Source organism: Mesocricetus auratus, unplaced genomic scaffold (genome assembly GCF_017639785.1).
Source record: "Mesocricetus auratus isolate SY011 unplaced genomic scaffold, BCM_Maur_2.0 Super-Scaffold_100172, whole genome shotgun sequence".
Lineage (NCBI taxonomy): Eukaryota > Metazoa > Chordata > Mammalia > Rodentia > Cricetidae > Mesocricetus > Mesocricetus auratus.
This window is the reverse complement of record NW_024429253.1, coordinates 298,154-309,733: the sequence shown is the minus strand read 5'-3', so window position 1 is coordinate 309,733 and position 11,580 is coordinate 298,154. Positions and strand designations below refer to the sequence as shown.

At 53.0% G+C, this 11,580-nt stretch overlaps 1 protein-coding gene and 1 non-coding gene across 10 annotated transcripts in view; both read right to left on the bottom strand.

The window, feature by feature from the left end:
* Nucleotides 1–879: 879 nt before the first annotated feature.
* Prrc2b (proline rich coiled-coil 2B) overlaps nt 880–11,580 on the bottom strand; it is a 79,657-nt gene continuing 68,956 nt past the window's right edge. For 6 of the 9 annotated variants that reach the window (XM_040736903.1, XM_040736904.1, XM_040736907.1 and 3 more), the window contains 6 exons: nt 11,093–11,220; nt 10,458–10,698; nt 8,888–9,043; nt 8,337–8,428; nt 6,112–6,193; nt 880–4,818 (listed from right to left, as the gene is read on the bottom strand). In XM_040736903.1, coding sequence (XP_040592837.1) covers nt 4,687–4,818; nt 6,112–6,193; nt 8,337–8,428; nt 8,888–9,043; nt 10,458–10,698; nt 11,093–11,220 — 831 coding nt within the window. In that variant the 3' untranslated portion in view covers nt 880–4,686. The remainder of the gene's footprint in view (nt 4,819–6,111; nt 6,194–8,336; nt 8,429–8,887; nt 9,044–10,457; nt 10,699–11,092; nt 11,221–11,580) is intronic. The other 3 variants (XM_040736909.1, XM_040736910.1, XM_040736912.1) reach the window with 1 other exon arrangement.
* Nucleotides 9,462–9,546, bottom strand: LOC121136465. The gene has a single exon (XR_005873525.1). It is a non-coding gene; the product is annotated as a small nucleolar RNA SNORD62 (small nucleolar RNA).

Here is an 11,580-nt window from a genome sequence, read left to right as displayed (position 1 = left end):
AGCGGCGCGCGCGCGCAGCGGGAGAGCAGCGGCAGGCGCGCGCGTGCGCGGCGAGACCAACCGGCGAGCCTGCGGAAGGCGGTGACTGTCCGGGCTTGAGCTAGTGGTCCCGCGGCGTCTCAGCACCCTAAACGCACGCGTGGCGGATGAGAAAAAAAAAAGTGCCGTGTTCTCCCTCAAGCTCTTCACGTGCTTGTGGCTCCCGCGCCGACCCCGGCGTTCTTGTCGCGCGGCGCGCTGGCTGGGGAAGGGCGTGGGTAAATGCTTTGAAGCCGCTCGGGACTGTGGGCAGACAGTGGCGGGACGTTTCTTCTCACACTTGTTTGTACCCCCCCCCTCCCTGAAAAGGGTCTCCGATTCACTTGTGTCGCCAAGGATGGCCTTGACGTTCCGTTTCTACGCTTCTGCCTCCCCAGCATAGGTACAAGTACGCCTTTTTAGGTGGGTTCTTCTAATTGAGGTTCTCATGCTTAGCTGGCAAGCCCTGCCTGTACCGACTGAACTATCTCCCCAGATCTCGAATCATGCTATCAAAATTCATTTTTTTTCAAGTTAGTTCTGCATTGGATGACATCCAGACTGTAGTATGCCTGAGATCGCCCAGTGGTTAAAAGCACTCGTTGCATGTGCGATCGGCAGCCCCTTTCTTGCATAGTAAGTCTGGACCGTTGTTTAGTCTTTGCTAAATTTCTTTTTGAGACCTTGGTACATTTCCCCCAAGCCACCTTCTATCCATATTGGTGAAATCTTTAAAAGACAAGGTTTCTCTGTAGCCTTGGAGCCTGTCCTGGAACTTAATCTGTAAGCTGTGAGAACAGCAGAACTCTTCCATCTTCCCATTGACTGAGAAGCAAAACTGACACAACCCGAGAAAGCATGTTTGGCTTTATTTTTTTATACTTTTTTATTTAAATAAGGAGAGTTCTTTCATATGGAAAGAGCTAATACAATCACATATTTGAAAGGAGAAACAACAGGGACTGAACCGGAGGGAAGGGAGGGTGAGGGTCACGATTCCATTTCCCATCCGAGGTAAGAGGTTCCCCAAATCACGTCTAAACAAGCTGCACAGTACACCTTTAGCATCGTCTGCCCTTTCAAATATCCGGTCTAAGTGAAAAGACAGAGGAAAGGCCAAAATAAAATAAAAGCAAAAAAAAAAAAAAAAAAGCCCTCAAAAAGAACAACCCCCCCAAATCCTTTTCCTCAAAGGGTGTGAGGTTGAAAACTGAGGGCACAGGACCTCTTTCAACAGCTGAGGAGGCTTGCACAGAGCCTTCACAGGAGCGGCTGCTCTGGGATTGTGACATGCCAACGATGGGGCCTTGGGATGTTGCAGGTCTGAAAGGGTGGTAGTCACAGGTGTCATGCCTGGAAGGTCACCAGCCAGAGCTGGTGGGCCTGGTAGAGCACACAGCTAGGCAACAGTGCTGGTCCCCAACACTGAGCCACTCTTTCCAGATGACCTAACTTGTCTTAGAGCCATCTCATGAAGACAGTTGGCTTTCTGGAAGTCCCGATTTTCCACTCATCAAAGAATACAACAGAAGACACATTTAAGTCCCCTTGGTTGTAAGACTCCCAACAGGCCCTCTAACCCAGGCTTGCATTGCTGGAAACGAGGACAAAATGGACCTGAATGCCTGGTAGAGAGGGTACCTAATAGATGCCAGGGTGTGGGGGTAGGCTTAACCAGAGCTGCCTCATGGCCTGTGCCCTGAACTCCAAGTGTCAATCATTCGCGACTTCATCACTGCCCATCTGGAAGGTAGCTGCAGAAGACCGGAGACCAATGTTGATATTGACACATTGTCCTAGCAGCAGCGGAGTGACCATGGCTTTAGAACTGAACCAGCTGTTCAGAATGTGTAATGTAATCATCCTTTGTTTACCCCCTCAAGGAATCTATGTCCACAAGTGTTGTGTGAATTCGGGAATAAGACAAGGAGAGCAACTGTTAAACCCGACTAAGTGCAGCTGGCAGCAGAGTTCAGTCGGTACATGTCACATGCTGAACGTACCACCAGGACCAACAGGACCAAAGAGTTCCTGGTTGCCAAGTCATGGATCACACCATCAGTGGCCCCAACAAAGTCACCGGCATTAGGTGACTTTAGTAGGCAGAAATAAGCAATTCTGCCCCACCCCACCCCAGCTCAGCAGTAGAAAACATAGGTGCTGGGTTTTGCCTGCTTCCACTAAAGGCCACCTTGACAGAGCTCCTATGTTTTTATCTATGATCTGAAGATGGGGGTTTGAAACCAAAATAAGACCCCAAGTCCTATTACGCCTTGAGCTTGGCTCTAAAAACCACATGAAGAGATATTGCACCTTATAATGTCTCTGTACTAAAAACTTGGCTTGACCAGATCATACGAGGGTCAGGGACATTCGGAGGCCTGAAGCCTGCCCTGTCCCCAGAATCTAATTGCAAATGTGCACCTCAGAGGGGAAGAGCCCACAGCTGAGGTTACAGGTGGTGAGCATATCAAATCTCACATGCAGTTTCCTGGCCTTTCCTGCACAGTAATTCAGACACTATATAAACGGAGCAGTGGGACATTCACTTTTCTTTTCTAGACCTACAACATCAATACATATAAATAAATTCTAGTGTTTCTCGTCTTTATTCGGGGTGGGAGGCAGGAGGGACACAGGGTGAGAGAAAGGGCTGAAAACAGGCAACCTCCTCATTTTTCTTCTCAAACAGGAAGTACTGCCATTCTGACAGCAGGCTACCTAAAGGACACATTTTGAGTTTGTAACAGCATCCTGGACTGAAATTCTGAAGGAGAAAACGCTTCTTTTGACACATAATGTATGTCCACCAGCGTTAGGTGATGTGAGTCTGGCCGCAATTCTAAGGACAGGCAGAGGTGACTGTGTGGCTTTTACCAAGACTTGGCAGTGGGACACAGGACACAGTCACTGGGACGGTAACCACACTCCCAGGGTGAGTGGAACAGCAGATGAGGTACTCTGCGTGGGCAGTGCTTCTGAGGAGACTGTGAGAGAAGAGGGACAAACACTGGACGAAGTTGGAGAGCAGAGGCAAGAAGGGAGAGAGGCTGAGACTTCTGATACAATGATGCTTTTCCTAAGACTGCCCTGTCAGGGAACCCTGGGGACATGGCACTGCTTGCTGGGGGAAGCTGATGTTTGCTTCCTTCTAACAAGTAGCAAGGCAGCATGAAGCCACTGCAGGGCTTCTAAGAGGCTTCTCGGCTCTCACATCCATGGTGATCAGGACAGATGATTTGTCCCAGCCCTGCCACTAACTGAGCGCTTTGAGGCAGGTGGTCCTTCCCAGCATCCCCAAGTGGGTGATGACCTGGGAAATCCTGAAGAGCGTCTGAGCAGGGTGACGTTCCCCCTCACTTTCCTTTGGGCAGCAGGATGATTGCCTTGTTCTCAGTGAAAGCAAGAAGCTCAGCATACAAGAGCTCACAAAACCGGCAAGAAACCAACCATCCTCTTAGGGAAGGAGGCTACACAGGCTTTTCAGCTGGCCACTGGTACCTTGGCCCCGCCCAGCTGTCTAAGGATAGGCAACTTGGCAACCAACTGCCAACATCCTGCTTTGTTGCTGGGAGTGAAGGACATGAGGAATGTTCCATAGCCTTTCCTGTTGCAAACTCTTAACAGGTACCCATCTACGTCCTTGTCCTAATTTTGGTGATAAGCTGTGAGGGGTGGATGGACAGGGACCCAGAGGAGGAGGAAAGGAAATGAGTGGGGAACACAGCCACCCAGAGTGCCAAGGCACAGAGCCTCAAATGCATAGTCCCCAAGTGCACAGAGCCTCAAACGCATAGTCCCCAAGTGGGGTCTGTGCCTTGCCCTCTTCTGCCAATCTGGAAAACAATGCTGACTAACTTCACAATCCCTCTCTGGTGCCCGCTACTCAGTAAGCCCAATGACTTCAGAAGGGCCCAGAACAAATAATAATTCTTATGCCGAAACATTAACTCCAGGCTCGAGGGTGGAACTGAACTCAGGCACCAACCTAACAGTGCCCTCGGCAGTGATGGGCCAACCAGATGGTCTAGTCATATCCTTGATGACTCTAAAGGTTAGCCAACTGTGTGTGTGTGTGGGGGGGGGAGGGTCACTCTTAAGAATCACCTCTTAAGGTAGCGCTGTGACATGTCAAACAGGACAGATAAAAGGAGACCACTGGAGACAGCAGAGCAGTGAGGACAGCAAGGAACGTATAAAAGTTCAGCTATATAGACGTAGCTAGCATTTTGTTCTCCTTTCCCCTTTGTAAAAACCATAGCTGCTTTTTAAAACAAAAAGCCTCCAGCTACAATGACCCTGCTGCCAAACCACTGTGCCTGGGGAACGGGGCGGGCGGGCGGGTCTGCACTGCACAGGAGACTCACTCCACAGTCACTGGGCAGAGGGCGGGAAGGAGGGGAGTCTGCTCTTTTGTACCAAAGCAAGCAGGTCAATGCCATATATCTACGGTGTGGGCTGGCTGACAAGGAACTCTCAGGAGCTCTTGGGAGCACAAGAGAGCGCTGTCCAGGCCAAGTGGTAGGACAGTAGGATGGTGGATCTGGCAAGGTCCCAGGTGGTGGCAGTCCAGGCCGGCGGTGGTGCACCATCCCTGTTAGGGTGAGGCAAAGATGCCAGGCACCTTCAGGCTTGACTCTCCTCCCTTCAGGCTTGACTCTCCTCCCTTCAGGCTTGACTCTCCTCCACCTTGACGGCCCGAGGCTTGATTGCTCCGGTCCGCTTCATCTGGGAAGCGGCTGAGGAGGCCTCCTGCAGCTTCACGGTTCCCAGGCTGGGTTTTTCATCCACTCGCTTTGCCTTTGGACAGATGGACAGGAAAACCAAAGTGACGGCAGGGCAAAATGTGTAGAGACCACTCCCTCCCTGCTCCTGAGTCAGACTAAAAGCTACCCTCAAAAGACCAGGGAGGAGTCTGGTGTGCAGTCAGAATGCCCCAACACCTCCCACGGGCACTGAATGTATAACTTCAGGGCCTCGACAGGGAACTCAGCAGTAGCACACATCCTGGGTGGGGCATTTCAGGTCCCAAGGCTGATGGGAAGGACCTTTCCAGATCAGTGCACCCCATGTCCCACTGGCAAGCAAACAGCGCCTTCATCAGACCAGCGTACCCCACATAGGCCTGGGCATCCACCTATCTATAGAGGGATGGGGCCAACCTGGATCTCCCAGATCTTGGCCTATGATTCAGTTAAGCCCCCTTCCCAAGTACGCTGAATTACAGTTCCCCAGGACCCCATTTGATCCAAAGATTCCAAGGCAGGGTTCCACCAGCCCGCAGCTCTGCATAGCAGAGGCCAGCACGGGGTGACCAGTGCAGGTTTGCTCACTCGGTCTAAATTCCGGGAGAAAGCTTTGTTGGTCTTTTTCTTGCTTTCTCTCCTTCCTTCCCCTTCTTTCTCAGTGCCAAGGATGGAATCCAGGGCCTCACATATGCTAAGGAGGTGCTCTACTGGGGTTATGCCCTCAGCTCTGGGAGAAAGGGTCAGAAACCACCCCACAGCAGGAGTGACCCCCAGCACACTGGGAAAGGGTGTAAGAAGAGGGCCACTCCCACACCTCACCTACCAGCGAAACTTTTATTAACGCCCCAAGGCTCTGCACTCTGGAGCCCCAGCCCAGCTTACAGGAGGAAGACAGAAGGGTCTACAGGGAAAGACACTGAGAAACCCTCACTGTGAAGTGGGAGAAGCTGCACCCCGTCTATGCTCCCACCCAGGAAGACAGGCATGCCACACCACTCACTAGAGCTACCACACGCACACACCCCAGTCTCTGAGCTAACCCAGGCCAAACCATGTCTCCTAGAGCGCCATAAGAGCCCCAAATGGCTGGGGACAGAACGCCTTCTGACGTCACCTCTTGTGGGAACCAGTACCTTCCCTTATGTGCAGAACAAGGAACGATCCAGGTACCCATCAAGAAGCGCTTCTGCCAGGAGGGCGAGCCACTCAGGTGACCCAGCTCTAAGCACTAGGGCACGCTTCCCTTAACAAAAAGCACCCCCCAGCTGGACAGTCCCCTCTCCTTTGGCGCTGGGAGACAGGCCTAAGTGTCCAGGGCTGCAGGGTCTGGAAAGCCATCTTCTACCTGTTGAACGTAGTGTCCCTGCACAGAGCCCATGTTAACTGCTGATCCAGAGGGCTTCCCACTGGGGCTAGCAGAGCTAGGCCTGAAAAAACCAAAGGCAGGGTTGAGAATACACACGTGTCACCACAGAGATGGAGTCAAAAGCCTAGCAGCACACAGAGGCAGATCGAGCCAGGGAGGGCCCTCTGGCCAGAGGCCTTAGCAGACAGAAAACAGACCTGAGACAACTGGGAATGCAAGACGGGAGCAGGGCGGCCCCTCAGCACTTCAGGAGAAACAGCCGGGAAAGGAGCTGCAGCCCTTGCTATGAACAGACAGACAGTGGCCATCCTTGGGACTAGTGTGACACAGTGCCTAAATAAGGCTTCTAACCAGCACTAAGGAACCACATACACCAAAGGTTTTCCCATCTTCACTCAGGGAGGGGAGGAATTTATAACTGCTTTTAGTCCCCAAAGTCATCAGACATCTAATGAGGAAAAGGTCCCATGTCAGAAAGTACTAGGAAGAGGTCAGTGAGTCCCTTGGGTGAGGGCTGTGTGATGTCGGGTACAACCATCCCCCTAAAAGCCATCTTGGGGACAATATACCCCTAGAGTTTCTGACCAAGAACTCCTTTTTACAAGGCATGTCCTAGCTACCCTATTTTCCCCAAACCTTGGGAAACTACACTGTTTCAGTCACAGAAGCCTCTCTAGGAACCATGACAGCTGTGATTCTACATCTAGCAGCCCCTCATCTCTGAAGAGATTGTTCCTAGTACCTCAGAGACACCCAGGTATGGAGACTCAAATCCCTCAGATAGAGTTAACATGGTATTCACCTGTGACCTAGCCATGTCCTCCAGTATTGTCTCTTTTGGTTTTGGGTATGGAACCTAGGGCCTCATGAATTTAAGTGTGCATGTGCTTACACTGACCCACAACGCCTAGCTCTCCCTATATACTTGAACAATTCTCTCTAGACTACATACAAACACATACAGTGTAGACAGCAGCTACACTGTATTGCTTAGGAATGATGACAAAAAAAATTATTTTGGTCCCTTCCCACTCCCAAATAGCTTTAATCTGCAGATAGAGAGCCAACAGTTTCTTTCAAGGCCAAAGCTGTTTCCTTCCCTATAGCCTACTGTACCCAGGCTACTGCAATCACACTGGGCAGGCAGAACTATGGTGTGTGAGAGCCTTTTTTTTTTTCCTGGTTTTTCAAGAAAGGGTTTCTTTGTAGCTCTGGAGCCTGTCCTGGAACTCAATTTATAGACCAGAATGGCCCTGAACTCAGAGATCTACCTATCTCTGCCTCCCGAGTGCTGGGATTAAAGGCGTTCGCCACCACTGCCCTGTGTGAGCTCCTTCTTGAGCTCCCCCACCCCCCGCACACTGCGCTGTGCTCCCTCCACACAGCTCTGCTGTGCAGACCTTCTGCCAGGTAATGGTAGCAAAACAAAATTCACTCATGCACAAACACAAAGAAGCTACAAAAGCAAGAATATAAAAAAGGCAAACTGAGGGGTCTTCACGAACCCTCTTTTTATGGAAGCCATGTAAGGGAAAGGATGGAGGACGTTCCAACCCAACAGAGCAGAGTGTCGGTCTGAATGGTCAGAGTGACAGTGGGCTACAAGATGGTACGACTCTATCTGCAAAGCGTGTTACTGGGTGTCCTTTGCAAAGACACTGCAGGTGTGTCTATCCCCTTCAAAGTGTAAACGAAAGGTATCATACCCTTAGGCCCAGGGCTAGAGCTATATCCCCAACCCAGCATGGGGGACCAAGAGCCACTGCCAATGACAACAGATACCTCTGACTCAGGTGGAAGAGAATACGGATGGTTACTAGAGGTAGAGACCCATACCAAGGAAAACAGTGAGTAGCAATTAGTGGTATGGGAAGGAAGGCTACACATACCCAGCATTGAAAAGTTCTCTGATGGGGTTCAGAGGGTGAATTTGGATACAACAGACCCTGTGGCTGAGGCTGACACCCCAGAATGGTCTCTCACTCCTCAGATTCCTCTGCAGATCAGAAACAAACCTGGTTTCCCTAGGGCTCCCTTTGCCACAGACAACTAACCCCGCATATCAGAGGGATGCGGCAGTGACACCGGGCACAGGAAGGGGCCACGCTGCAGTCCTCGTCCACCATCCTCCCTGGACACATGGGCTCTCTGGAGTGACAAATGGAGTACTCGGCCATGAGCCCCAACCCCCGGTTTATCTTTACCTGTAGGCCTGCGGGGATGGTGCGGAGCCTCCGGTAGGAACATTCTGTTTACTGTCGGCAAAGTGGAACCCTTTCAGCTCCATCTGAGCGGACTAGAGTGGCCAAGAAGCAACACGGTCACTCAGGAGCCCAGAGACAGCCTAGCCCACAGTGGCCCCATCTCCAACCAGGCTCAGGTGAGGACTGATTCCAATCTGTCTGTGGACTATCACCCGGACGCCAGCCACATCAGAGCTAACCCTAACCCTGATGAGAAGTGCAGACTCCGTCCTTATTCAAGATCTGAGTCCTGCATCTGTGGCAGCTCTAAGTGGCTGGTTCCTCCCCATTGGTTGAGGCACTGGTTATCCACCTTCCTTGCTGCCTGGTAGTCTAGCAGGGCCAGAGCCAGGCTGCCCCACTAGTTCACACATAAGCAGGCAGTCTCCGGCATCTGGGACTCTGGAGTTTGCAGGGTTAGAAAAACTACACAGGGCTGGGAGCCTGCCCTTTCTCTAACAGTAGCTCTGTGATAAAGTCCTAGCCGGACAAAGCCCTCTGAAACCCCTTACCTCTCTGCTGGTGTTCAGGACTGGTGGTTGGGATCCAGGTGGAGGAATCCTTCTGGGGGCCCCAACAGAGAGACTCTGTCCTGGAGGCAGCTGAATGGACTGCGGCAGGATCAGTGGCTGCTGCCCGGAGCCATACCGAGGCAGTGGCATCGTGAGCTGTGGGGAGAGAGGACAGTCAGGGAGAAAGCTGAAGCATGCGTCTGGGAGTCACGCAGCACTCCTGGTGGTCTGTGCGTCCTCAGACCTTGGAGCTTCACCAAACAGACAATGGGTACGGGGGACCAGTTACAACGACAGAACAATGTATGCGACAGGCACACAAAGCTGTATGGCACTCAGAGGAAGAAGACAACAGAGAGGGTCCCCAACGACAGCCACACAGGAAGTCTCTCCTTGTGTTTCTTTGTGGGGCACAAAGAGGTGACGCACACTCTTTCACATCAATAGTGGCGGAAAACAAGACCAAACCGGAGCCTCAGAGGAGCATGCCAGATAGCAGAACAGCAGCACCCACAGAGCCCAAGCGATCACGACACAAATCCAGAACAAGAAGGGGAGGGCTGGGCCACGTTGGTCTCTCAGTCTCTGTCCTCTTCATCTCCCTGCTTTGAGTCCACAGTGGAGGGTCAGAAGGATCTATTGGAACCGCATCACGGAGACTTGTGGTGGCACCAGGGCCTCAGAGCAAAGTGCAACAGGGCCAGACACGGCTGGGCAAGAGCAATGCCCGGGCAGAGCAGGCCTGGTTCTTGCCCTTCCAGGACAGCCGGGATGCTGTGCTCACTCACTGCACAGGCTAGCATGGCACAGGGCAGTGAGGACAGGCGTGCGTGCGTGCATGTGCACGCACGTGTGTGAACAAACACTGAGTCTTTCCTACAGGCAGAGGTGACAGGAGCAGCTGAAGAACCAGAGGAGGGAGGGGTAGGAGGAGCAGGATGGAGGACAATGTGGACTGGACGGACAGGGTGGCCTGCAGGCTGAGAGGAACTTCCTAGGACAGGGAGGTGTGGCCATCACCACGTTTCTCTGGTGAATGGGGGAGGGAGTGGCATGGGAGAAGAAGCAAGAGGGGGCTGTGGGCTGGACGGCTGACAGGAGACAGAGAGTGCATGGCTCTGATGGGCTACTCCCCAGGGAGGGAGGGGCTGAAGTACTTGGAGTTGGACAACCGGGAGCTATCAGTTAGAAAAGCAGAGCGTAACCGTGTGTGACTCTCATACTATAGCCACGGTCCAGGGCGTCAAGATGGAGGAAGAGGGTAAGCCAGGAGCCCAAAAGAGGAAGGGCCCACTCAGCTGCCACGCAGGGCTCGAGGTTGAGGAAGGAAGGGTGTGATGACAGACTTGGCACTGGGAAGCTCCAACACGTGGAGAGGGCGGGGCCGCAGTCTATGGCTCAGGCCTAAGTGGGGAAGAAGGGAGGGAGGAGCGCCTGCCCCGTGTGCACTCCCATAGCCTCCAAACATCTCGAGGAAAGGAGAGCGGCGGGGACAGTGGGTGAGCACCAGCACAGACAGGAGGCAGCGGACGGTAGAGGAAGGCGGGCTCGTGCAAGAGACCACACTGACCTGTGGAAGCTGGGAATCCAGCATCTGGGAGGTGCCCAGCCCGGCAGCCTGGCCGAGCTGGCCCTCGTAGACCAGAGCCTGGTTTCCACTCATGGGCTGGTAGGGTGAGCCAGACTGTGGCTTCACCATCTCCAAGGGCTGTATGCCGGGAAACGCTGAGTATGGGGGTTTCAAGGCCGTGCCCCCGGAGAGGATCATAGGGCTGGGCGGTGACAGGCTGGGGTGCATGTACACCTGAGACCTGCAAAAGCCAGATGGAGGTCAGGATCAGTACACAACCATCTTCAACACAGACTGAGGACGTGCTAAGAGATCCCTGCTTCCCCAGAGAATGACTCAGAAATGTCTGGGTGAGCCTGACATTTCTGAACTGCAGACTATGAACGTACCCAGCTGTGGCAGGCCCAGGAACACTCAATGATGTTCAAGGCTGAGGCCATCATGTATACTAAAAGAGAGCTAGGGAGACGGGTGTGGGGGTGAGCAGTCGGAGTGTGGGGGTCAGGATTTGGCTCTGGGTAGAGGGAAGGACACAGGAAGAGGACCATGACCAGGCAGAAGGAAAGGACTCCACAGTAGTAGCGGACTGGAGAGGAGTGGAGACCATCTGCAGGCAGCATGGAAGTCTCTCTCACCTGAAAGGCTGCAGGGAGCTGAAGATCTCTTGGGACTGGGAGACGGGGAGCCCACCCCTCAGACCAAGCTGTGCCTGGGCCTGCAGAGATGTGTGGAGGGAGATCGGGATCTGCTGGGCAGTGGCAGCCTGCAAACAGGAGCCAGGTGATGACTGCATTGGCCCCAACATGCCTCCCCACCCCACGTGGTCCTGGCCCAGGTTAGCAAGGGCATGTCCCAACACATCTGATCTGGCTTCCCACTGCAAAAGACCAGCAGCAAGAACGAGGCATGGTGTACCCCAACACTGGTGCACGGTATAAGGAGTCCCATCGTGCACATCAGTGGAGGCAGATTTGGAGCGTCCTTTTAGGGTGCATGCCAGCTGAGTGTGGTGTTCACATTTGTAATATCAGTCCGTGGCTGAAGCTAGAAGACCTCTCTAAATTCCAGGTCAGCCAGGGCTAAATAGGGAGTTATGGGTCAGCCTGGACTAGAGAGTAAGACT